This window comes from Silurus aristotelis (assembly GCF_946808225.1).
Source record: "Silurus aristotelis genome assembly, chromosome: 1".
NCBI classification, from domain to species: domain Eukaryota; kingdom Metazoa; phylum Chordata; class Actinopteri; order Siluriformes; family Siluridae; genus Silurus; species Silurus aristotelis.
Genome location: NC_139574.1, coordinates 14,989,715 through 15,014,262, shown reverse-complemented (window position 1 = coordinate 15,014,262; position 24,548 = coordinate 14,989,715). Strand labels below are relative to the sequence as shown.

The window sequence follows — 24,548 nt, the reverse complement described above, 5'->3', positions numbered from 1 at the left end:
TAATAACTCCAATATTCAGAAATTCATTTTATTTCCCTAAACATTGTTCAATTCAGGTTTAGATCTATTTAGGGAAAAACTCTATGGATTGAGGAGGAAAACCTTAAGGGAAATTAGATTTAAATGGGCACTCATTTTTTATTCTGGGTGATACTGCATAGTGGTATACAGGCATCTGCTAAATTTTGCAAAGAAATGAGTGGGCTGAAGATTGTTTAGGTGTAGAAAATAGCAAACAAACCCTTTTTTTTTTTTTTTTTATGTTTACCTTTTTTTTTTGCAAAAAAACCATGTTTCTGTAGCCAGAGCAAGTCAAAAGAAAAAAATAAGGACGAAATAGCACCCGAAAAGGATACAACGATCAGAATATTACTTTATTTTAAGCCAAAAAACAACTACACAAGCTATTTCAAAACCAAGACAGGACCAAAATAACAAAGATATAAAATCACAGCTTAATGATGAGAAATCTAGTTCTACTATACATAAAAATACACAAAACAGTTAAAACAAACAAGAGGGGAGGTGGGTGGGAAACAAAGCCCACATGATCTACTGACTAGACCGAAGCTGTGCTTTGTGCCTCTATATCTAGCAATAGCAGCAGCTAGAATATTGCAGGAACTCAATTATTCACATAGACTTCTTGGCATCTGGCCAAATCCTAATGATTACATTTAAACGACAGTGAAAAATTTGGCTATCCGTGACAATCTACAAACAATAGCTGCAAATAATACGCTGCATTATCATCAATTGCTTTTTTACTGAAAATGGTGATTGTCCATCTTTAACAAAGACACAGATATGGCAGCATGCACATTCCATCTATAATGTTCATGTTGCTGCTGAAATGCAGATGTTAAAGTGGAGATGGAGAAACAGTTAAATGAAGGTCATGTGAAGAAAAGCGTTCCAACACGCACCATTATTGCACTACAGAAGCTGCCAATTAAATACCAGTTTGAAACTGGAAGTGCTTCTTTTAACTTCTTCTTCTTCTTTACATCATCTTAGTGAAGTCTCTGCAGTGCTCTGTGACCAAAACCAGAGTTTTGATAGCAATATTTATATGAACAACTCAGAAGAGAGACATCCATGATGAATGGGACTTCATCGCCTTTTCTTTTTTTTTAGTAATCTAATGATCTTCAATGTGCTTTTGAAATTTCGTCCCCATTTTCTTTAATGCACACATTCCTATAACTCTTTCAAAGAATAAATCTTGTGTAAAGAAGGTCCAGAATATCCCACGCAAGAAGATTGGTGCTGACTAATAGGATGGACAGCTGCTTCCATCTTTCACATGCGTGAGTGTGACTGGGTAATTGCAACTAAATCTGCACCCATTAAGCTATGGTGTAGTGCTGGCGATGCTACTAGGCGATACTCAATGGTTTATGCTCTGTGGATTTGGTGTTGTCCATCTGCCCACGTTTCAGAGACAGGAAATTAAAGCGGTTCTTAATGCTGCGAATGCCAATGCTGTTGTTATTGAGAGCGTTGTTCAACTCGTCCTCCGCTCCTTCAGCTCGGTCACCTGCGTGAACACAAAACACACTCATTTTGCACCTGGCAGAGGCATCGGTGTTGCTTGTCAAAATGATAAACGGAATCTCCTGAGGCACAGGTGCACGCGGCACAGAAAATAAATACAAATGAGCAAATCCATCTTCATAGAAAGGGTTGGCAATATGCAAGGATTAAAACACAAATGGATCACATTGCACTGTGCTGTTATAGAAAAGTAATCATCAATAGTGTTTAGACATTATATAGGTATTATATTAGAGGTCGACCAATTCACTGGTTTTGCCTAATCTGCACCGATAGTTGCTGGAAAAATCTATACCGGTAGCTTTTTCGGGTAGCGTCCTTTGCTGGAGCGGCTGAGAAGATCCACTGTCATTAAGAGAGCGGCCTGTAGAGGCGAATCACTGATGCCACGTGATATTTGTTTTTTACATTTAACACTGTGCACTGCACAGACACAGCACAGTGCACAGTGTGCTATATTTATTATAATTTATATAATTAGATTTATTAACAGGAGTATACATTTTCGGTTGACCTCTATATAGTTTCGTATGATACTCAAGATAATTGATCTAATATATATATATATATTTTTAATGATAAGATTCAAATAAATCACATACGATTATCGAATATATTTCTAGTCTTTTGAAAGCCTTGCTATATTGACATTTTAGATTGACACTTTTAGACATTATGGAAAGAAAAAAGACTACCAGCTCCTAGAATAAGAAATTTTAATACTTAAAAGTATCAAATATACTGAAATTGGTTTAAGAAATATACTTTTTGAATGTAACTGTCTCATCAACCTCTTGCTTTCTAATAGAAAAAGAGGATCTTAAATATACAGCTAGGTATTATTCCTTTAGATATGTATGCACAGAGAAACTCACCTCTTTCCATGTCACACTCAGGTGAGGATGCTCCACTGCATTCACTCCGAGGTCCAAGGATTGGTGAAATCAGGCCAAAGTCTGATAGAGAGATGGTGCTGGGCAGTTCCAAACTACATGGTCGAGATGAGGGAGAGGGAGAGGAGGAGAATGAAGATGTGAATGATGGTGATGAGGAAGAGGCGAATGGGCATTGCAGCTGTAAAGGACAGTTGCCTCCAGAGTTCATGCTACATGTGGACCGTGTTTCTGAATCCTCCTCAGACATGGCGCTGTTCTCGTCCTCAAACGTCTCTGATGTCACTGGAGTGAGACAGGATAGAGACAAGGGTCTTATTTCCAACTTTCTCTTGGACAGAACCAGACTCCATTGTTTAAACACACACTACCCGATGTCACTCTACCATAATGAATAAAAAGTAAATACAAATGAAGGATTTTAAAACCCGACCATTCAGATTACACACAGTTCATGCCAGAGGCTCTTTTCATTCTTTGGCATTCATTATACTACTGAAATAAAATGATAAAAACTCCTGGTAAAAGTCAGTTACAATCTTCAAACCTGCTGCTATGTGAGTAAAAGTCTGACCAGACCTGCATAAATCTGTTGCTACTCATTTAAGGGGAACAGTTAAAACATAAATGTTTTTGATGATCACTTGACAATGCTTTTACATTCGTCCAATAGTTACATAAATAGTTTAACCATTAAAAAAATGTCTGTTTGTACACTTGTATCTGATAAATTGTCGATGTTTACTGAAATCAAAACATAAAATACTAGAATTCTATTCGTATGTAAAACATTTTACAATAACAATACTACTGCAGTGAAGCTTAGGACACTCAATATTAAATAATATATGGTTATTTCATAAATCAGCATGGACTCACTGGATATGCCATCAGACTCCATTTTGAAGTTGGTGATGTCATCTCCAGTAACCCCATCACCTTCTGACCCCACTCCTCTCTCCCGTAAGCCAATGGCTAAGGAGCGCCGGCGCTCGTGGATCTCATCTGAGATCATCTCTAGGTTTTTCAGGGCCGTCTTATATTCTCCTTTTGAGTGGGTCAACTTGGTCTGCAGGTCGTCCACATTCGTTTTCAGTTGCTTGGATGGTACAAATGCAGTAAGACAAAGAAAGATGATGAGGGGGGGGAGAAAGTTACACAATTACCAAAGGTACTCGCTAAACAATAATCACAAAACATATGGACAGCAATTTAGACACATTCTAGGTGCTCAATAGTACAACTGTGCATATTTATGGAAATATAAGGCTATAAAAGCTTACCTCTAGCTGTAAGTAGTACTTTGCCTTCAGTTCAAAATAAGGCCTGAGACAGAGGGAGTGCAAGAGAGAGAGAGAGAGAGAGAAAATACCTCTGTGAATAGAACTGTATATAATTCCATAGCAACAATTTGCCTTGGCTGCCAGCTTTAGTGAGTTCTGGAAGAAAGAATGATTACCCGCCTGTCACCCTGCCTGAACTGTAAAGCTGCAGCTGGACTCTGATAAAACTGTATATATGCAAAGTGGGAAGAATAGTTTGGCAGAGGAGAAATGACACTCCTGATTATGTGTCCAGAAAACAGACTTTAAGGAGAAAATGAAGCTAAAATCCTGACTGAATGCTCATGTATTTAGATACTCCTACAAAACAGTTGCTGACTAAAGCATTTCCTATGCCACCTTATTTTTAGTGCATAAGGTGAATGGAATTCATAGCATCAGTCTGGGCAATAAAAAAAAAAAAATTAGCTGTGCTGCTCAGGTACTTTAGGAGATTGTCTTGTTTATCCGAATATATTAGAATGCTCACTTGGACTTGCTGATGGTGCGTTTGAGTTTCTTCTCCAGCTGCTTCATATGGCTCATGGCTGCATTGTATCTGGTTGCTGTCTCTTTATGCAGCAGCTCGCTGCGGCTCTTGGTCTGTTCCGCATCCATCACCTTCAAACGCAGAACGTTTACAACAACTTTACTGCAATTTGCACTGCTGTGTTTAACTCACCACTTACTGGACTTTGAGATGTTGTGTTTAATTATATATTGTAATAGAAACCTAACCTTCTAAAAGAGACCTTTGGCATCATTATATATCAATTCTGCTGTTTGTGTGGCATTGTACCAGCTTTTAAATAAATCTTAAATAAAACCATAATAGCAAACTCTCTGAATTAGTAGATGAAAGAAGTACGGAAAAATGGCTATAGAATATATTTTAAAAAGCACAAACACGTTAAAAAGCTCCATTTCAACAATATATAAATGTGTTTGTGCATATCTAATGAAATTGTCTGTATTGAGGCAACACACTGCTCACCTTCTGAGTGGCATGGTTCAGCATCTCCTGCCAGGCTGAGTCAAAGTGGCGCTTGTCTTCCTCCAGCAGCCTCTGCTCGGCCAGTGCGATGGTCTCTTTGGCAGCACTAAGCACTTCAGTGGCTCTCTGGAAGTCTTGAGTTGTTCTCTGGGCCTCAAGCTGAGCCTGAGAAATAGGCACAGGACAGTGTGATCAGTCTGATGCCACCAGAAGGATAATGCCAGGATACAGAGCACACTCTAGGAATTCACGCCTTGCCCTTAGGGTTTTTAGTCTGCTTTTATTCAACTATGACACAACATAGCTGCACCACCCTGTCTCTGTAGTATATACATTTATTCTGTTTTTCTTTTTGACATAACCACAAAGCAAAATGTTCTGGTCACACCATGGCTCACATGCAACAACATGCAACTTCCTATGTAAGAATATTAAAGTCTTATTGTCTTAATCTGATGCTATTTTTATGATCATTACACTAATCTGTCCGTCACTCACACTGACACACTGGAAATGCCTAAGGAAATTTTTTTTTACAGACAAAGCCCTGGCAGTTTTTCTGATTGACTACATACAGAAAAGCCTTTGAAGGCAGCAACATTTTACTTTGACTCGCTTTTCTTTCTTTCTTTAATTTTTTTGCAATGAACATCCTTTATATGACAGTAAGCAATACAGCTTTTTCCTGTAGGATTATTTCTCATTTTGAATTGAAATACTAGAGGGATTCTGTACCTGTGTATTTTAGCATATTGAGCAAAACAATAAAAAAAGAAAAAAAAAAACAAGATAGGAAGTAAAAGAAAAAAAAATTTATACAGACTGTAGTAAAATCACATGCTATGCAAATACAGACACCTGGATGAGAAGCATTGCATGTCAACGTCGGATGCATAAAATGTCTATTTTTTACATGAAACTGTAAGCTAGCTCTCGTCTATGTTCCTCAACCAAAAACCGCTTCTGCTACCAAACTTCCCCAAATACCTGAATGAGAAATGCAAACCATCTACACACTTTCACCAACATGAAGCAAATCCTCTCCTGCAGCAACAGCTACTGTATGCGATTCAAATGGATTTTATTTACTGCATTACATTTTGCGGTCCATTAGAATCACTGGGATTAAACCTTTATAAAAGTCTCTTTCTTTCTTTGTCATCAATCCAATCTAATCTAATCACAAGACCTAATATTGAGAGAAGTTAATAAATTTGAAGTTCTTTGAAACTCAAAATGACACACAAACATCAAAACGATACCGTGCAACAGTTTTACAACATTGAAAACACATCAGCCAAGACACACAATCAATGTGACAAAATTGAAACGTAAGTATTAAAAGTGATGGAAAACCTAAAGAATCCTTGAATCAACTTAAAACATATCACCTCTTTTAAGGCCACATACTTAACATTTTAGTGTCCTTTGTGCTATATGGATTGCTTTCTGTGTTAACATTTTTAACAGACATATGTAGTTCCCACACTTTGTCAAATAAGATGACTTTGTGTTGCTAAATTGTGTAAGATTTGCAAAGATATATACAGCATGTTGCCCCCGCATTATTTTTTGGATTGTGTACAAAATCTTGGCTAAGGCAGTTTATGCAGTATGGACTTAGTATAAACGTTCTTTCGGCTTCTCCCGTTAGGGGTCGCCATAGCGGATCCTCCACATGTTTGATTTGGCACATGTTTTTACGTGCCCTTCCTAATGCAACCCTCCCTATTTATCTGGGCTTGGGACCGGCACTGAGAGTGGCTGGGGTTGGTTCCCTGACCGGGGATCGAACCCGGGCCGCAGCGGTAAGAGCGCCGCATCCTTACCACTAGACCACCAGGGACCCCCACAGTATGGACTTAGTATAGTACTTCTGGAGGTAGCAAAGCTGAAGATGAGGTTTTCGTTGGGAGTGATGAGGATGGACAGGATCAGAAATGAGTTTATAAGAGGTAAGGTGCATGTAGGATATTTTGGAGACAAGGTGAGGGAGGCGAGATTGAGATGGTTTGGACATGTGCAGAGGAGGGACATAGGGTATATCGTTAGGAGAATGATGGGGATGGAGCCACCAGGAAGGAGGAAAAGAGGAAGGTTTTTGAAGTGGTGAGGGAAGACATGCAGGTAGTTGGTGTGAAAGAGGCAGATGTAGAGGACAGGGGGGTATGGAGACGAATGATCCGCTGTGGCGACCCCTAATGGGAGAAGCCGAAAGAAGAAGGAGAAGAAGGACTTAGTATAATACTTAGTGACAAATCGGTTGCATGCTGTACTTACTGTACACTATGGCTAATAATAGTGATTGTTAAAAATATATATAATTTGTCCATTAAGAATTTGTAAACCTTGTAGAAAAGACATTAAATTACATATTCCGATTCAGATGCGTTAGGGCAAATCAAGTTAACATTAAGTTCACTTAAAAAAGAATTTAAATGCAATTTTATTTGCTTTTCTGCCCAACATCAGTTAAACAAAAGTGTTTTATTAACATCAATCTGATAAGAGTGTCTTTGACCTGAGGAACTGTGTTATTTATTATACAAAAAGCTGATTCAGGAAATTCCTCTTTAAAAATGGCCTTTGGATTTTATTAAATAACTGAACAAAACACGGATCCGGATACATCTGGTATGGGTTCGGAAACACTCCTTATAATAAAACATCCTTTGGCATGCCTGGAGCACAATGTGTCCCAGTTGCCTTGATTTACTTTTGTCTATTGCCCTATATTTATACCACATGACCTTATCCTAGGTCAAATCATTTATGAGGTCTGACTTGTATCAAAGCACATTTTTAGGAAATGGCAATACCTTTCAGTCTAAATTTAAACACAACAAAGATTATTTATAGTCTTTTCTGCAAAAATGGGCAAACCTTTCCTTGTTGCATAGAAAACACAGTTAAATACAGGGAACAGAGGTTCATGCCCAAAAAGGTAAACATAATTTTGGCTGTTTTACTACATTGGATTTTGTTAATCCAATTACACCATAAGCAATGATTAAAGACATAATGCTAATGTTTAAAAGCTCAGACGTTACTTAACTATGGACCGGAGATTATGCCACTTCATCCTATGCAATAATGGTTGCTTTTTATGTTTAAAAGTGTAATGAATCATAATGTATAATCCTGTACTTGAGAAGAGAAAGAAAGTGGGAAATGTATGTGCTAAAAGAACTGTATAGAATCTAACAAGGTTTTGTTTAACACATTTAAGTCACAGTGTGTTATGGTCAAACCCATTGAGGTTGCAGCTCAAGTTTTATTGCTACTTCCATTACGATGACATGCAGGAAACACAAACAACAGTCTGACTTCCCCAAGAAAGAAAAAAAAGACAGAAACCCAAAAAAAGAGAATCTTCCCCTTCACATCCACTTGGGAAAATTCAGCCAACAGATGCTCATGCTATAAACGGAGAAACTCATCAATCTGCAAAGGAAGGAGAGAGAGAGGACAGAAAAGGTGACAAGATAATAGAGATTGAGATAAGGAAGGGGAAAAGGACAAGAGCTCAAAACAACCAGAGGAACTGTCACTTCCCTATCTGATACATTTCTCTTCTAATCTTAGCCACATTAATATAGAGAACAAATTCTCAAAGTGACCCAGTGTGTTAACAGAGGAACAGCTAAAGCGACTTTTCAAACATCATATTTAACACGAGTTTAATTTGTGAGTGTTTTTAAAGAAATAAATGGCCAGACATAAGCGGACAAAATGCTAACCGTGTCTTTAATGTATCAGACTAAATGCAAAGTGGTGATTAATTTTTATACTAACAAGTAAAGGTGCTTTTTTTTTACTTGTCACATGTATATTAAAGCACAGTGATATTCTTTCATCGCATATCCCAGCGATGTTAGGTAGCGTCAGGATCAGCCATGACACAGCGCTCCTGGAGCACAGAAGTTTAAGGGCCTTGAGCAAGGGCCCTGATGTGGCCTTTTAATCAGTAACCTTGACCACTGAGCTGCCACTTCCCAACCCCTCTATTCCTGTTTCTACTCACATTCCTCTTTGTTGGTATAACTGAAGCTACAACAGCTTTTATTTCGGGCTGAACTTGGCATATTTGGCAAGATTTTGGTACCACCTCCGACACACTGACAATTAAAATAGTATTCCAAATTCCCACTGCTAGTCATAAGACCCATAACTTGTTACACCAGGTTTTATGCAAGTGAACATTTCCCTTCACTTTCTGTAGTCATTCATAGTCTATTTACAAAGTTCATCGGGGGTTTCCTCTTTAACACATTAGCAATCTTTCAGCTATGAACCTTGACACCGGCATTGAAACTTTGCATGTTCAGGCGGGTCTTAGAAATAGAGTTCATTGCAAAGGATAATTACTTTTTCACACCCAAGGATGGATCTGTGAATAACTTAGCCTGCTTCATACATTTTCTTTAGAGGCTGTGTTCTTGAAACCATGACAAAACAAAATAAAGATAAAAAGGTACAAAAACATATGCAGGGACAAGCCAGCGTTTCCCAGCACATTTTAATTCAAGTGTGTGCATGTAATGGACCATGTCAAAATCTTTTAAAAAATATCTGGTCATGGATAGAAAGGGTTATAGAATTTTTAGCAGAGAATATCTTCCAGCCTGGGGTGGCTTAAAGATATGTTGTGAATCCCTTTATCTGAAAATGTACACTGATTAACCTCATTTGTAAACCAGCCTTCGACATGCTCAAAAACAAAGCATTTAACCTCAAGTGCCCATGTCTCATGCTTTGTCAAGTAAATACTCTGCGGATATTACCATATTGTGATGAATCATGCCTTCCTAGTGTGTCACTCTAAAATACCCAATGGTGAACATTACGAGATGATGATATGCAAAGACGTGAACAAGCAGCACTATAACCTTATCTATCTGAACAATTAGTAACCTGTGCTCAACAAAACAGAGGAACCAAAATGAATGTGGTTGTGGGTGAGGACATGATGTCAAAAACAACAACAAAAAAAAATGTTCTAATGGTTTCCATGAGGAACTAATCTTAGACATTTTTTTCAATTCATTGCAATATATCTCAATCCTTTGCAATACTATAATCAGAAAATCTGCTGTTACAAGGCCAAATCCCAGGATTATGTTATTGTGCGCATTTATACACGTTATTGTTTCTATAGTATGAAATTACAAGGTATGTAAGGTGGGAATGTTTGGGGTTTATCAGTAACACGATGAGCTGCATTAGTCTTATTGACTTCCAAAAATAAATAAATAATAAAGCTTTGAGGCTGGCGATGATAATGATAATCAGATAATAAAGTGTCACTTTAATAAATAAATAAATAAAATCTCATTAAACTGTATCAGTTTAAATATATAGATATAATTATATTATAGATATAATAGATAAATAACGATATAGAATATAAATAAATGCGCTTGATTTTTTTCCTAAAACCACATCCTCCAATGAATTTGAATTCTTATATAAACATCATAAGCATAAGTAGTAATATTTATATGTTCGGCCTTAATGTTCATTAAACATTTGCCAAAACCATGTTTATGACTAATGTCTGTGTTGCAATGTGTCATGCTTGTTTAAATCCTAATTCTGAAGATAACATTACATTTCCGTTCGGATACAAACAAGAACACACAGAATTCAGAAACAAATACCACTATCTGTAATCAGTTTGGTTGTATTCAAGCTCTGGTCTGAAAAAGTGTGTGACAGACATTATGGAAAACAATTTGTGCAAGGTTGGGAAGCAGAGTACAGCTCAGCCTAAAGTTAAAAACTTGACAAAAAAAACCAAGTGGGTGAGAGAGACAAACTGAGACAGCAAACAACACACAGAAGGAGAAAAAAAGACAGCAAGAGTGGAAAAGCCAGACAGTGTTTCACTTTGACATTGTTTTTTTCCATCAGAAACACGTAGTCAAGTCCAACACATAACAGTTATGAGTGCTTGGGATGTTTTAGAGATTAAAGGGATCAACTTCTGTCATTCTGGCTTTGCACAAACACATAATGGTCTGTTGGACACAGAGCTGCTCGTCCATCAAATGATGACACCATTAGGGGATATGTGAAGTCTGTAAACACTCAGGCTGTCAGTGCTACTGCTTTTATTACTACCACAATCCATTTGCTTTGATACTCCAGCTGTGTAGCTTTGGTCTCCAATAACCACATTTTGTCTATTCCAAACATCAAAAAATCTAACTATGATAAATTCCTATTCATTTTGCTAAACCGCTTTGTGCTAAAATGAATGTAAAATACACAGTGTTTTTTTTTTTTATTTATTTTACACCGATTTCAACGTAGTGTTATTTCTACTCTAATGCAAAGACATGTGTCCACTGGCATAGACTGTGAACCAACACTAGCACACACTAATAATCAGATTCTCTATTATCTACACAGTTTAATTTCAGGAATAAAGCTTCCTAAAGTGGTAGTACTTGTCCCTGTGGGTGGTACTGACCTTTTCAGGCAATTTACCTTTCTATATAAATGGCACAAAATATCAATACTCAGTTTATGAAATAATCAGGACAGCTAAATTTGTTGTCTTTAATGCCCAAAAGACACTCTTAATTGCAGTCATGTAGAAGATAAAATATTCAGCATTTCATTAAAGCATTTCTACAATAAATGGGATAATATATAGATTATAATGTTAATGACGAAATGCCATTATAAGTGTATTGAGTATATGGTTTTAATGGGTAAACTTAATTTTATTGGACACATTTTCCAATTTACATATCAAGCATTATATGTAATCTGCATAATATAATGATCATGAGACATAAATCTTAAGACTAAGCATTGAGATTGGATTTTTAACTTCTCAAAGACACAAAATGGCTTGTGAACATCTCTTGTATGTGGATGTGTATCAAAACATCACAACCTATTTCCAATTTGTAACCGATGACTTCGAGATGGCAAATCAATTCTCCAAAAAAAAATCTTCTCTGCCAATTGATAGAACAGTAGTGGTGATTTAAATTAAACAAGTTAAAAAGAAGCTATAAAGCAACTACCATAGTTGTTCCCAAGAAAGGCATAATATTAACCACACTGTAGAGGGGAAGTTTGGGAGAGTTTTGCAGTGATGTACTTTAAGAAGAGCTAGGATTGAGAGCCACTCACCTGCCGTGCCACACGCCGTGCCTCCCAGTAAGGTTTCGAGTCTTCTACGGCCTTTCCGATCTTCTTCAGCAGCTCGTCCAATTTTAAAGTGGCCTCAATTAGTACAGAGCGAAACCTCTGCCTTGCATCCTAGAAACAACCGCAACAAACATCACACATGAACTTAAACCAGAGCCGAGACTATTGTGTGATAAAAATGGACAGAATTCCTGATAAGTTGCTTATGTATTTGCAATCCCAGGTTAATATACTGCCTCCCCAAAGGCTTTATCCCAAACAGATTATATTTACATCTAATAAAAAATGAAAAATAAGGTAAGTGAGTGAAGAATAACACTGCCTGTTTACACTGCTTTACAAATACAAAAGAAAACGGCTATGCATTAATTCATTTCTATTGGGGGGAAAAAAAAAAGGATCTGTTTTGACCGTGTTAGAAAATCACAAAAAACGAGGGATATAACAAGTCAAACAGATAACATTTAAATTGTACTCAATATAATAAAAGATCAACTGATTTTGACACAAGTGACACAAGAGTTGACAGAAGTAAAACCCCAAATATTAAAAGTAATCTACATGGCACGGTCATGACACACGTTTTGACTGCTATTTGACTCCAAATCTCATGGCCTTCAAAAAAATTTTGAACAAAGGTAAACTAAAAGCTATTCCAAACTGCCAGTGTAATAAACACACCCAGTCCCAATGTTTCTTGTTACTCATTGTTGTAATAAAGGCACTAGGGTGTATAGGAACACCTTTATACCTGCTCATTTATGCAGTTATCCAATCAGACAATAATGTGGCAGCAGCACACTGCACTAAATTCTGCAGATACAGGTCAAGAGCCTTGGTTAATCTTTACTTTAATCATTACAAAATAGTGAAAATGTGATCTCTTACTTTAACCATGGCATTGGTGTTCGTACCAGATAAGATGGTTTGAGTATTCCAGAAACAGCTAATCTTCTGGGATTTTCTCAAAATTACAGTCTCACCCAACTAGAGTTTAAACAATGGCATGAGAAACAAAAATGCATCCTGTATGCAGGATGCTCCTGAGAGAGATCAGAGGAGAATGACCAAAATGATCTGAACTCACAGGGAATGTATGATAACTTAATCAAGCACTCTTTATAACTACGTTGAGCAGAAAAGCTCAACCTGTAATGCACAACACATCAAACCTTGAGGTCGATGGACTACAAAAGCAGAAGACCACATCAAGTTCCACTCTTGTCAGTCAAATGAGTTTTACCATAGATAATGAGAGGAAGACTGTTGTGGATGATTCTGATAAATTGAGAACTTACTCAACATCATAATTTTCTAAAATGTGGCATTAATTGTCATTTTTTCTATGTAGATTAGGTTATAAATGTAGAACTCCTTTTGACTTAATACTGCTAGAACTTTTGGCTTAGACACATTCAAAAGAAAATCAAGTATATTGTATAAAATAACAATTCTGAGGTTTTCCAGGCTGACACACATGTATGCATGGAACCTCATAAAGATCCACATTTCCAGATAATAAAAAGGTTTGTACTTAGACCTCCTCAGGACTGTTGCACATTTAATACAATAACTAGCATGGTTTGCGGTGACTAGTTGGTTATTTCAGACAGCTTTGCTGTATAATGACAGCAGGTTTAGTTAATTATTTCTATCATTTTGAGCAGAGCCAGCGGCATGCAAGTGGTGAAACACAAACAAAAGATTCAATGAAACAAAAGTGTGCATTTGATATTAAAATTCAATGTCACAACCGCCAAGCGATACAGAGAAGGCACTTTTTACGCGTTATTAAATGCATTCAGCCTGGTGACTGGAGCAGAATGTCATAAGAACTGAATGTGCAAGTGACTTCATTTAATAACTTAATTTAAATCGAAGTTGCTTTCAATAGAACAGGAAAAACCTGCGCACTAATGGAATGAGTGGTTCATTGTGATAAGTCAATCACGATACACTGGTACACCTAATGTGAAGATTCTGGGCCTTTTTAATATATTTTCCAGCAACTTGTGTGTGACGAGAATTAAAAGGGGGAATGAAATATGGCATCAAAGCTAACATCAGAATGAACTGCAACATTTTTCATGTGCCAGATGTGAAAAACACAATGTTGATTCCCAAGCCATTAAATAACACAAGAGTGTCACCAGACAAGCTTTACAACTTCCATAAACAGTCCATCTGTTGTATCTGCAGGCTGTTATTGGAGCTTTGCATGAAGCTTTAAGAATCAGACTCAAACAACTAAACAGATCAATTTAAAGAGGGAAGATCATCAGATATTTCAGTACATCAAGGCAAGACATTTTTTTTTTCCACTGGTGTACCTCCAGTTCTGTCTCACATCGGTTGATGACATCTGTGGACTGGTTCAGCTTCTCCAGTTCCCCCTGTTTCAAAAGATGGCAGGAGACAAAAGAAATTAAATAAAACAGACTTAAAAATATTTAGAACATCTAATTAAAAGGACAGGCCAATTTACATCATATTAAAAGATAATCTGAGGATTTGAAAGCAATGCCATGCGAGAAGGCTTCCTCCAAAATGCTTTGTGGGTTCTTTAATAGGAAACAAATGTCAAACAATAAAACACCGAGAATCTACAGGTTTTGCTGTGACCTAATATGAAATCCTGGACCACTGGACAAATCAAACACAATTCCTTTGATACTGCAACTGGGTTTGATATTGCGTGTTGAAAAGAGGCACGGATTTGAATGCTTGAGCACTGCATATCAAAGTATCATGGTTAATAACATCTCCAAACAAGCACACTGCGGCATAAGAGCCCAGTACCTGAACCCGGGGATCCACTTCCTCCTCTTCAGCAGATTCGCATTCTCCATCAGACCTGCTTTCCTTCTCTCCATTATCCATGTTTTTGGAAGGGTTTTTTTTTTTTTTTTGGTAGATGTCTCGATATTCAAACAATGATCCAAACAATGGTCCTTGCTCTCCTAGGAAAAGCTTGCATGAAAAACCCACGCTATGTACCTACAGAGAACAATCTCTTAATTCAGACTGAAACAGTCACGAACACTGGAAATAACACAGACCAGTCCTATGAAACGGGGTTAATGTAGAGAACGCGGAGCACAAGAGACACGGAGTCGTGGGCGAAATGCCAAGCTCTCTCCGCGCACTACTCTACTACACAGTATGAATCCTGTAGAGTGCGGTAGTATTTCAGCATACTGTGCAGTAGGGGAGTATGCGGTTTGGAACGTAGCTCCAGACCGCAATGTGGAGCGCCACTGAACCGCCCCTTTACATAGTGGCACCGTATGGAAGGCCATACTTGCCATAACCTCCACTGATCTGTAATTCCGTGTTTACACCTGGGATTACTATTAACGTAACAAATACAGAGGAAACACAACAGCCTTTTTTATGTGTAATACACCGATCAGGCATAAAAGTATGACCTCCTTCCTATTATTGTGATGGTCTCCCTTTTGCTGGCAAAACCTCCCTGACCTGTCAAGCATTAACAACATTAACTTCTTCAGCAGTTTGAGCTACAGAGGTCGGTCTGGTGGATCAGACCACACAGACCAGCTTTCGTTCCTTACATGCATCAGTAGGCGAGTTTACACGACGCATTTGTAATCAGTTTAAAAGTCCAATCCAGATGAAAATGCTCCATATAAACACCTCAATCGGAATAAAAAATGCCCAACCGAATGAAACTGTAATGGTTTGAGGGGGTGGGATAAACCTTTTCTGCCATGTAAATGCTTTAAACCGAGTACTTGCAGAAGATATACACGATTTTTATATTTTACCGTGCTCTCGATTTCATTTGCCACAACACAGTATTCCGCACAGCTTCCAATAATTATAGGGATTGGATTTTTTATACTCTCGTCTTCTGGGGACATTAATCCGTCTACCAGTCCACACAAACGTGTGACCCCCCACCAGTCCTTAATACCAACCTTCAGGAAGGGTAGTACTGAGATGCCCCTTATAGATGCACAGCCACCAAAAGCCACTCGTACCTTCCAGCAGTACTATGCCTACAAATTTACGCTGTTGATTAAGAGGAACACTTTTAAAAATAGCACGCGTAAGAAACAATGGAACTCCATGTTGAGGTATAAAAGGTGGCAAGCAGGACATAGGCTAATGTGCGGATGTCACAAGGTCATTCTAATTGAAAGCGCCGGCACATCGGATTAGATAGCGTCTCATGTAAACAGCCTACCGAATCTTTCAATCAGAATGATTTTAATCGGAATGACAAAAAGAAAGTGTACATGTAAACATGGCTAGAGAGCCTTGGCTGCTCATGACACTGTCACCAGTGCACCACTGTTGCTTCCTTGGATCACTTTTGATAGATATTGACCACTGCAGACCGAGAACACACAAGAGCTGCAGTTTTGGAGATGCTCTGATCCAGCCGTCTAGCAATCACAGTTTGCCCATTTTCCCTGTTTGTAACAAATCAACTTTGAGGACAAAATGTTCACTTGCCACCCACTAACAAGTGATAAAGAGATAGATAGTGTTATTCACTTCACTGGTCAGTGGTCATTAAGTTATGCCAGATCAGTGTACATTACTGTTCAATAAAATTATTTCTTGCATATCCTAGCAATGTAAAAAAAAGCTGGGGTAAGAGTGCAGGATCAGCCATGATACAGTTTCCCTGAAGCATTGAGGGCTAAGAGTCTTACCCAAGAGTAGTCACTTGGCAGTACTGAAGCTTGAATCCCCCAACCTCCTGATTAGTAACTCAGAGCCTGAGCTACCACTTCCTACCTCTATAATTCCAAGTGTGAACAGAGACACCCAAAAACCAATGACACAGATCAGTAGACAAATGGCTTTTTGTTTTATATCTATATATCAATTGAGCTTGAGCATCCATGACATTGTCATCATTCCCTGTACAACCTTCTGTAGGTACTAGCCACTGTATGCAGAGAACACTTCACAAAACTGGTAGTTTTGGAGATGACCTGAAAAAGTGGTTTAGCCATCACAATATGACCATCTGAGATATTTATTTCACCTTCTACTTAACACATGAAATGACATCATATTTACTAAATCATTGAATCACTTTAGGAGTACATTCTCATTTAACTTGCTTCACACTCTTACAGGGAGAGTATAAATGAATGAATAAGTGAATAAAAACCACAAGGAGAAATCAAGTGTGCGCCATTATAACCCATTAATTCACTAAACTCTACAGATAAAGTATAAAACACAAGTTATAAACCAGTCTTCTTTATTCATCCTATTCAAATCCACAGTTGGTTTTGCAGCGTTTTGCTGATTTAGTAAGATAAGCATGGACTCCTGAGAAGGGTTGGTGTTTTGTTAGTAGCAGCAAAATGGCTCCAAAATTGATTACCTTTGCCTACACCTTAATTGTTCGTACAATTATTTATACAGCTACACTGCCCTCGTGTGTTGAAAGGTGGTATTGAAAGGGTTATGAATACAAACTTGTGGAAATATTTACAAGTATCAATGTTACATAATAGTACACCTAATAAATACAGTAAAATCATACAAAATATTTCATTTATTTGATACTTGATCACAGTTATGACACTTTATTTAATTAATAAAAATTACACTGACTCACAATGCATAAAAATAGGGTTTATATTGAACAAATTACATGTTTTTCTCTATAAAGCAAGGATGTACAAAAGTCATTCAGGCTTGCGGTATTTACTTTGGACAAATACTCGTGGAACACAAAGTCCTTCCTTTTTGTTCACAGTTTCTCGCAGAACATATTCGTTTATAAGAGTCTGAAACCCTGCCCTCTGAAACCGATCGGCCAGATATTCTGAAAAAGAAACAGAAGTTTCATGATATCATACCTAATTCAGAATAAAAAGGCTGATAAAAATTTCTAACAGTAACTAACCTCTGGAGAAAAAAAAGGAACGAGTGCCATCTTGTCTCACATAGAAATTCTCCCCGAGCTTGCTGCCTGACTTAAACCTCAGCATGGCGTGGTCATAAAGTCCATAGTCTCTGAACAAGACAATTCCTCCTGGTTTTAATACCTGCCAAACACACACAAATCATATTACATTTACCCTTATCCAGAGCGACTTACAACTGAGCAGGGGATGGTTTTAGGGCTTTTGCTCAAGGGCCCAGCAGTGGCAGCTTGGTGATGGTGGGATTTGAACCTGTGACCTTCCGATCCAAAGTAAAATGCCTTAACCACTGAGCTACCACCTCCCCAATCATATCATGCTTATATTTAGTTATTCATTTGCTTGTCACAGCGTAGCATTTCCATTTAGCCTAAACCATGCACGTTTAATAAAAATAATTACTTCCTTACTTAAAATTATGTATACCAGTCGTGGGAGGTCAGGGCCAGCAAAGCCTTCTCTGCTGACCGAAACACTATCAGAAGCACTGACCTACATTTACAACCTAAATTCGAATATTTCTTCAATGAAATTTTAGTAATTTATTCACGAATTCTTTCTCTTGGCTGCACTGCTTCCAGTACATGTATGTTAGATTTTGTTGTCCAATCAGATTTCAGCTTCTAAGTGCTGACATGTCAATCTAATCTGCCCAGGCCTGCAAAGTCAGTTCTGCAGGCCATTTTGCCATAAAGAATATTATCAATGGGTCTGTTTCAGTAACCAATCAGATTTCATATTCGCCTCACTGGGCAGTCATATGTCCCAGAGTATCCTTGGTTGATCAGAGGGAAACTGTTACAGCCAAGTTCGACTGGCAAAACACATCTGTAGCTCTCTGCACACATGAATACCTCTTAATTAGACTATTTTATGCCTACAGAGAAAAATAAATTGATTTGGTCGTGGGCATACTTAAAAATGCATTTTCAAGAAAAACGAGACATCGTGAGGAGAGGTCGGCCAACCCTGAAGCTAGCTAGCTTGTCTCAGCCCGGGTAAAGGTTTGTTTTTCACTTCCAGACCATCTCTGGTGAGTAGTTTGTATTTTATTAGCATTTTTGTCATGTTATTAGACAAATATTGATTCTGAACTGCTCCAGATGATGGAGGTGCACAGATGCGGTTGTTGTGTAGAGGTTTTGAGTCTAAACTGGGTTTCTTGCTTTAGTAAAATGGTATTCACCCTCCATATGTGAAATGCTCTCTCTCTCTCTCTCTCTCTCTCTCTCTCTCTCTCTCTCTCTCTCTCTCGCCACATGTTGTTATAATGTGGTTTTGTATTGTATTGATGGTTTCTATAATTGTGACGTGATCGTGGTGGTATTAAGAGGTGGATTAAGTCAGGTAAGTCCCCACTGAAGGCCCAGGTACCAAATGCACAGCCTGCTACTGATGTATACTAATTTAAAAAGACTGTATTAATAAGTATTCACATCAACACTTTACATTATGACACAATCAATATTCACAGTAATTTTACCTTTGGTACATTTATTTTTTTATGTTTGGGAAAGCTCTAATACATTGATCTTCAATGCAGCATCTAAATATAGTAATCATTTTTACCCGATAAATGTTTTCCAAGGCTTGTTCCATTCTGTCTGGGTGAATAGCTGAGAGAACAAAAATCAGAGTGACAACATCAAGGGTGTTTTCTGAAATGGTGGCACGAAGGTCGTCTTTCGTCAGGTCACACTGAAATGCCACACAACGCTCTGGACAGTACAGAGAGTTTTCCTGGAAAGCAAATGCAAAATATTGTATGAGCATTGACTGCATTAAGCTCAAGGCAGTAAATATTACGGAATATTGTGATGTATTTACATATAAATATATATGTAACTAAAAATCTCTTTAATTCTCATTAGATATAATTTTCTGACCCTGATCTCACCCACCCCCAAGAATGCATTTTGGAGCGTGGTAGCTCAGTGGTTAAGATATTGGCCTTCTGATCAGAAAGGTGGTAGTTTTAGTCCCAGAATTTATCAACAGTAGATACATTTTTTATTTAATATTTGGAAATTGCTCCTAAGGAGAAACCATCTTTTCCCTAAAATCTTGAGTTGCATAAACTTTGCCATGGTACTCTGGGTAAAAAGGCAAGGTCTCTAAAGGCAGGCTTTTTACAGTCTCAAATACATTCTCAATTAACTCCTAATTCTGACCATTGGACAATAAAAGGCAAAAATTCAAGCAATTCACAGCAACTGAAAAAAAAAAATCACAATTAGTGGTGTGGAAAATGAATCAACACTTCGACATTTAGGGCATTTGGCAGTAGGGTTGCAAGATTCTAGGTTTTTTTAAGACCGGAAACTTTACATAGGAATTAACGGGAATTAATTGGAATAAACTGGGAATTTGCAAAATTGCATGCTGGCCTATAGCAAGGAACTTAAATGTAGTTAAAATAAATAAAAAAAAGTTTAGTTGCAGTATAATCTTAGTTAAAACAACCAGACTTAATGCAATTTCAATTGAATTTCTACCTTGCAGTTGCACCTTACATTTCACAGCACACTTACAGTACTGCCGGGTTATTGATGGCGTACCCCCTACATACGCTATGTATTATTTCATAACATAACAAATAACTTCTTGAATCCTGTACACAAAAGAACAACAAATATGTATTGGTGATTTTTCACATAAATCAAATGTAAAATTTCCTTGTATAAGCTATTGTGCAACAGATAATACTAACAAATCAATGTGAAAAATGGCATTTTCTAAAACTTGTATTAGTTTGCATGCATGTCAGCTAATCACCAAACAAATTGTAATATTTATTTTTGTCAATTATTATTCTTGTATAGATTTCCCACAAATTTCTATTAATTCCATATATATTCCCATAAATTCCTAGTACATTTCCAACAGATGAAGTTCCCATGGAAAGTTTCTGGAAATCTTCTGCTTTTGAGTCTTCATCAATAAATATATTCTAATTCACGCTCAACAGAACCCAGACTAAGAATACCATCTGCCTAAAATGCAATTGATAATAAATAGTTAGAAAGTATTTTTTTCAATGCAAGAACCTTTTTTTATTATTATTATTTATTAGTCTCTGGAAGACTTGGGTCTTTAGTGGACTGCTTTGTTTTGAGGTCATTGTTTGAGGACTGCTACTGACGCTGCTGTTCAGACATCAAATGGAAGTACATTTCACCACCATGGAGCCAAAAGAGAAAAAGAGACTGGAATCATGACTTCCTTGTTCCTTGAAAGATGGTGGGACCAACCAAGCAGTGTTTGAGGATTGGAGAAAACGTGGTGTGGTACTGGTATAAAGGTCACCATCAAGTCAAACATTATTGAAAAACAGGAGCACCCAGCATACTGATTCATCAAATGGCAAAATATTCCTTGAATATGAAGAAAAAAAAAGACGCAAGAACAATTACATGCGCATAAGTGTTGGCACTCACCGTCACAAACTGTATGGCTCGAGGTGAAAAGTCACATGCATATATAAAGATATTCAGATCCTCTTTCAATAAAGGGAAGATACAATTGCCAACTCCACATCCAGCCTCCAGCATCACCAACTTCTGGGCCTCAAACTGAAAAGTCAAAACAAACCACTCAAAACACATGATTTAAAACACAATCATTCATCGCCACCTAATAAAACCCTGAAGCATCAACAACTCACCTCTCTGCATGCTTTAAGTTCCTCAAATTCCCTTGTTGTCCAGTGTCTGTCTTTAAAAAAGTTTGTAGTGTTCCTTTTGTAAAATAAGTCCCAGTTTTTCTGAGCATCAACCTCCAACTTCTGCTGCTTAAAATCCGACACCAAAACCGGGTCATTCTTCAATTTTTCGATCTCTTCTTCTGACAAAATCCTTTCACACGAATCTGTGGACTGATGAGGAAACTGAGTGTCAGATGACCCAACTCCTCCATCTGTTACTTGGGCCATGATAATATTCAGAAGATTCCTATAGCCACAGATTTACACCGGTTTCATTTAAGAAAGTGACGAATTTGGCATTTGAACGTAACAGTGCATTATACCACTTAAAAGCCTATCAAACGGATATTTCTTTCATTTACAAATAAAATCAATTAATAAAAACTGCACACAAAACCATGGTCAGTTCTTAAGGTCCTCACGTCCTGATGACTTTCTTCGCGTATAGAAAATGTCGTTAGGAATAAAATAATTGTGTGTGGTGACACCTAGTGGACATTTATATAATATCAACTAAATTGATGCAGGTGATTAGCAGTTATTTGGGTGGTTTTAAGTGGTTATAATATAATAATCAAAACCCATTAAACATATTACTTGTATAACATATAAAATCTTATGTTGTTTATTCAGTCATCTTAACCTAAGTGACAGTGACAGCTTGGCTATAATCTGTAACAACAGAGTTATATGATTTTTCACCGCTCAATATTGATTTGATGTAATCTTTGATATACTTGGATGCCAACTAAAAGAGAAACTTAATGCTCCATCAAGTCAGTCAATGCAATATCCTCCTTCGCACCTTAGCAAACTAAAAGGACATTTCTGATCATTTTCTTATGTTCCACTGACAACTACAGAAAAATCTACCCTTTCAACTTCACTTGAAAACATGTTCTGGTTGTTTAGTCTCTTTAATTTGAAAAAAAAACCTCTTTTACGTTTCTGATTTACGTTTATTAAAACTTATCTAATAAAGAAATATAGTATTTAAAAATACACATACTTAATTTTACATGTTTCTTAATCATTCATTATTATTAATACCATTAGTACATTCTAATGGCCTTTTTTGGTTAACTGCTTATCAATTATTCACAGATTTCAAAACCTCTTTTCTTACCTTTTAACTCTATATCTCATAGTTTATTTTTATATTCAAACAACATTTTCCACTTATGTTATAAATCAACCTTAATTTAAAATGCAGACAATTTTGCCTCTATATTTAGTTCCTGTGAATTAGTTCCCAAGTAAAGCATGAACACCTCCTTTTTCTTTTCTATGCTCTCATTCTTATTCATATAAACATTCTCTCAGGGCTCCTTGAAATAGTGGGGTTTCTTTCATGAACGAATCAATTCTTTGAACAATTCTTTTTTCTTTTTCTTGAGGTTTCTTCCTCATAACATCTAAGGGAGTTTTTCCTTGCCACAGTCGCCCAGGCTGCTTATTAGGGATAAATTTACACCATCCACCTAACCTGTTGATTTCTGTAAAGCTGCTTTGAGACATTGTCTGTTGTGAAAAGCGCTATAGAAATAAACTTGACTTGACTTGACTTGACTTGACTAGTTCATCTCAATGTTTAATAATTTTTCTTGTTCACTTATGTTCTAGCCATGTAAAATACATGACAGCTTTGGTGTCTTGACAAACTAGTAGTTGCTGGCTGTAAATTAAACAAACAAATTAGCCATTCCTTCATTTTGAATGTGATTCTCAAAGGTTCAGGAAGAAGGGGTTGGGGGCATGCTATAAAGAGACTGTAGCACTTTAGAGCAGTTTTTATATTGGCTTTAATTTTTTAAGTTTGACATTGACTGAAAGTTGACTGAAAGTTGATTAGTCATTAAAAGTGGTGAAAGTCATAAAAAGCATTTCACTACATGTCATACTCTGTATGTATGTGTATGTGACAAATACAATTTGATTTGATTTGATTTAATTTGATTACTACAAATGTGCTTTTTTTATCTCTGCAGTTGACAACATTCAGGAATATATAATAGATCTGCTAATATATAATAGATAATAAATAGATATTTAATTCATTGAAGACTCAGCACAAAATGAAGTGCAGGCGTGCTAGGGTTAGGGTTGGACAAATTAAAAAAAGACGCCTCTTCGGAACAAGAATGGGCGACCGAACAAACTTCTTCTCTTCTCAATCACTGATGCCAGGTTGGCTAATAAAGGCACGTGGTCTATTTAGTTTTGAACATGTTCAATGAGAGAGAGAGAGAGAGAGAGAGAGAGAGAGAGAGAGAGAGAGAGAGAGAGAGAGAGAGAGAGAGAGAGAGAGAGAGAGAGAGAGAGATTGTTCCTTATAAAAGTGAGTAATGAACCGAATCAAACTGGACTAAGAAAATGTTTTTTCATTGGGAATTTAACCTTTCACAGGTACATGGCCCCTCAAAGTGCTTGATCCAATGATCAGTTGTTTAGTCAGCGTGAATGAGTGTGTCCCTGCTCATGGAATTCAGTCCCTTTGTTTAGGAATTGTGCATTAAACTTTTGGATCATATATAACAAATATAAAGTCCAAAAACAAAATTTAATATAACAAAATTTGAACTTACATTTCCTGGCTTTCTTCTTTCAGGAAATTATCACATGATTGCATGCATATCCAAGAACACAAACACTGGTTGTTATTAGTCAAATGATAAACAATAATACAAACAACATGATATGTGGCAATAAGATAAATAGAACAGAATAAATATAAAAAAAACAAAAACAAGGTTCTTCTTCTTCTTCTTTTGGCTGCTCCCATTAGGGGTCGCCACAGCGGATCATCCGTCTCCATACCACCCTGTCCTCTACATCTGCCTCTTTCACACCAACTACCTGCATGTCTTCCCTCACCACATCCATGAACCTCCTCCTTGGCCTTCCTCTTTTCCTCCTACCTGGTGGCTTTTCCTCCTACCTGGTGGCATCATCAGCATTCTTCTACCAATATAATTCATGTCCCTCCTTTGCACA

The 24,548-nt window shown here is 37.2% G+C and overlaps 2 protein-coding genes across 4 annotated transcripts; both read right to left on the bottom strand.

Moving 5' to 3' along the window:
- Positions 1–353: 353 nt before the first annotated feature.
- On the bottom strand, positions 354–15,185 carry sh3bp5b (SH3-domain binding protein 5b (BTK-associated)). Its single transcript, XM_083547467.1, has 9 exons — positions 14,733–15,185; positions 14,264–14,326; positions 11,916–12,044; positions 4,767–4,931; positions 4,263–4,393; positions 3,734–3,776; positions 3,330–3,549; positions 2,433–2,735; positions 354–1,540 (listed from the first exon to the last, which is right to left on the bottom strand). Exons 1-9 carry the CDS (start codon positions 14,811–14,813, stop codon positions 1,380–1,382), a joined length of 1,296 nt encoding a protein of 431 aa, XP_083403593.1. The 5' UTR covers positions 14,814–15,185; the 3' UTR covers positions 354–1,379.
- Positions 15,186–17,460: 2,275 nt separating this feature from the next.
- On the bottom strand, positions 17,461–22,033 carry mettl6 (methyltransferase 6, methylcytidine). 3 transcript variants are annotated; one of them, XM_083548802.1, is made up of 6 exons: positions 21,977–22,033; positions 21,516–21,801; positions 21,289–21,423; positions 19,421–19,591; positions 17,833–17,974; positions 17,461–17,751 (listed from the first exon to the last, which is right to left on the bottom strand). In XM_083548802.1, the coding sequence occupies exons 2-6, from the start codon at positions 21,780–21,782 to the stop codon at positions 17,612–17,614; spliced, it is 855 nt and encodes a 284-aa protein (XP_083404928.1). In that variant the 5' UTR covers positions 21,783–21,801; positions 21,977–22,033; the 3' UTR covers positions 17,461–17,611. The 3 variants fall into 3 exon arrangements, with proteins under 3 accessions (XP_083404928.1, XP_083404929.1, XP_083404927.1); XM_083548803.1 differs by having other exon boundaries at positions 21,952–22,003; XM_083548801.1 differs by having other exon boundaries at positions 21,516–22,016.
- Between the last annotated feature and the right edge of the window lie 2,515 nt (positions 22,034–24,548).

Coding starts and splice junctions, on each gene's coding strand:
- sh3bp5b (XM_083547467.1), bottom strand. CDS start 14,813: ATGGATAATGGAGAGAAGGAAAGCAGGTCTGATGGAGAATGCGAATCT. Junction 4,932..11,915: donor CACGGCGTGTGGCACGGCAG/GTGAGTGGCTCT, acceptor CCTATTTCTCAG/GCTCAGCTTGAGGCCCAGAG. Junction 3,777..4,262: donor CGCACCATCAGCAAGTCCAA/GTGAGCATTCTA, acceptor CCTCTGTCTCAG/GCCTTATTTTGAACTGAAGG.
- mettl6 (XM_083548802.1), bottom strand. CDS start 21,782: ATGGCCCAAGTAACAGATGGAGGAGTTGGGTCATCTGACACTCAGTTT. Junction 21,424..21,515: donor AACTTAAAGCATGCAGAGAG/GTGAGTTGTTGA, acceptor TTGACTTTTCAG/TTTGAGGCCCAGAAGTTGGT. Junction 17,975..19,420: donor CCTTGGAAAACATTTATCGG/GTAAAAATGATT, acceptor TGTGTTTGGCAG/GTATTAAAACCAGGAGGAAT.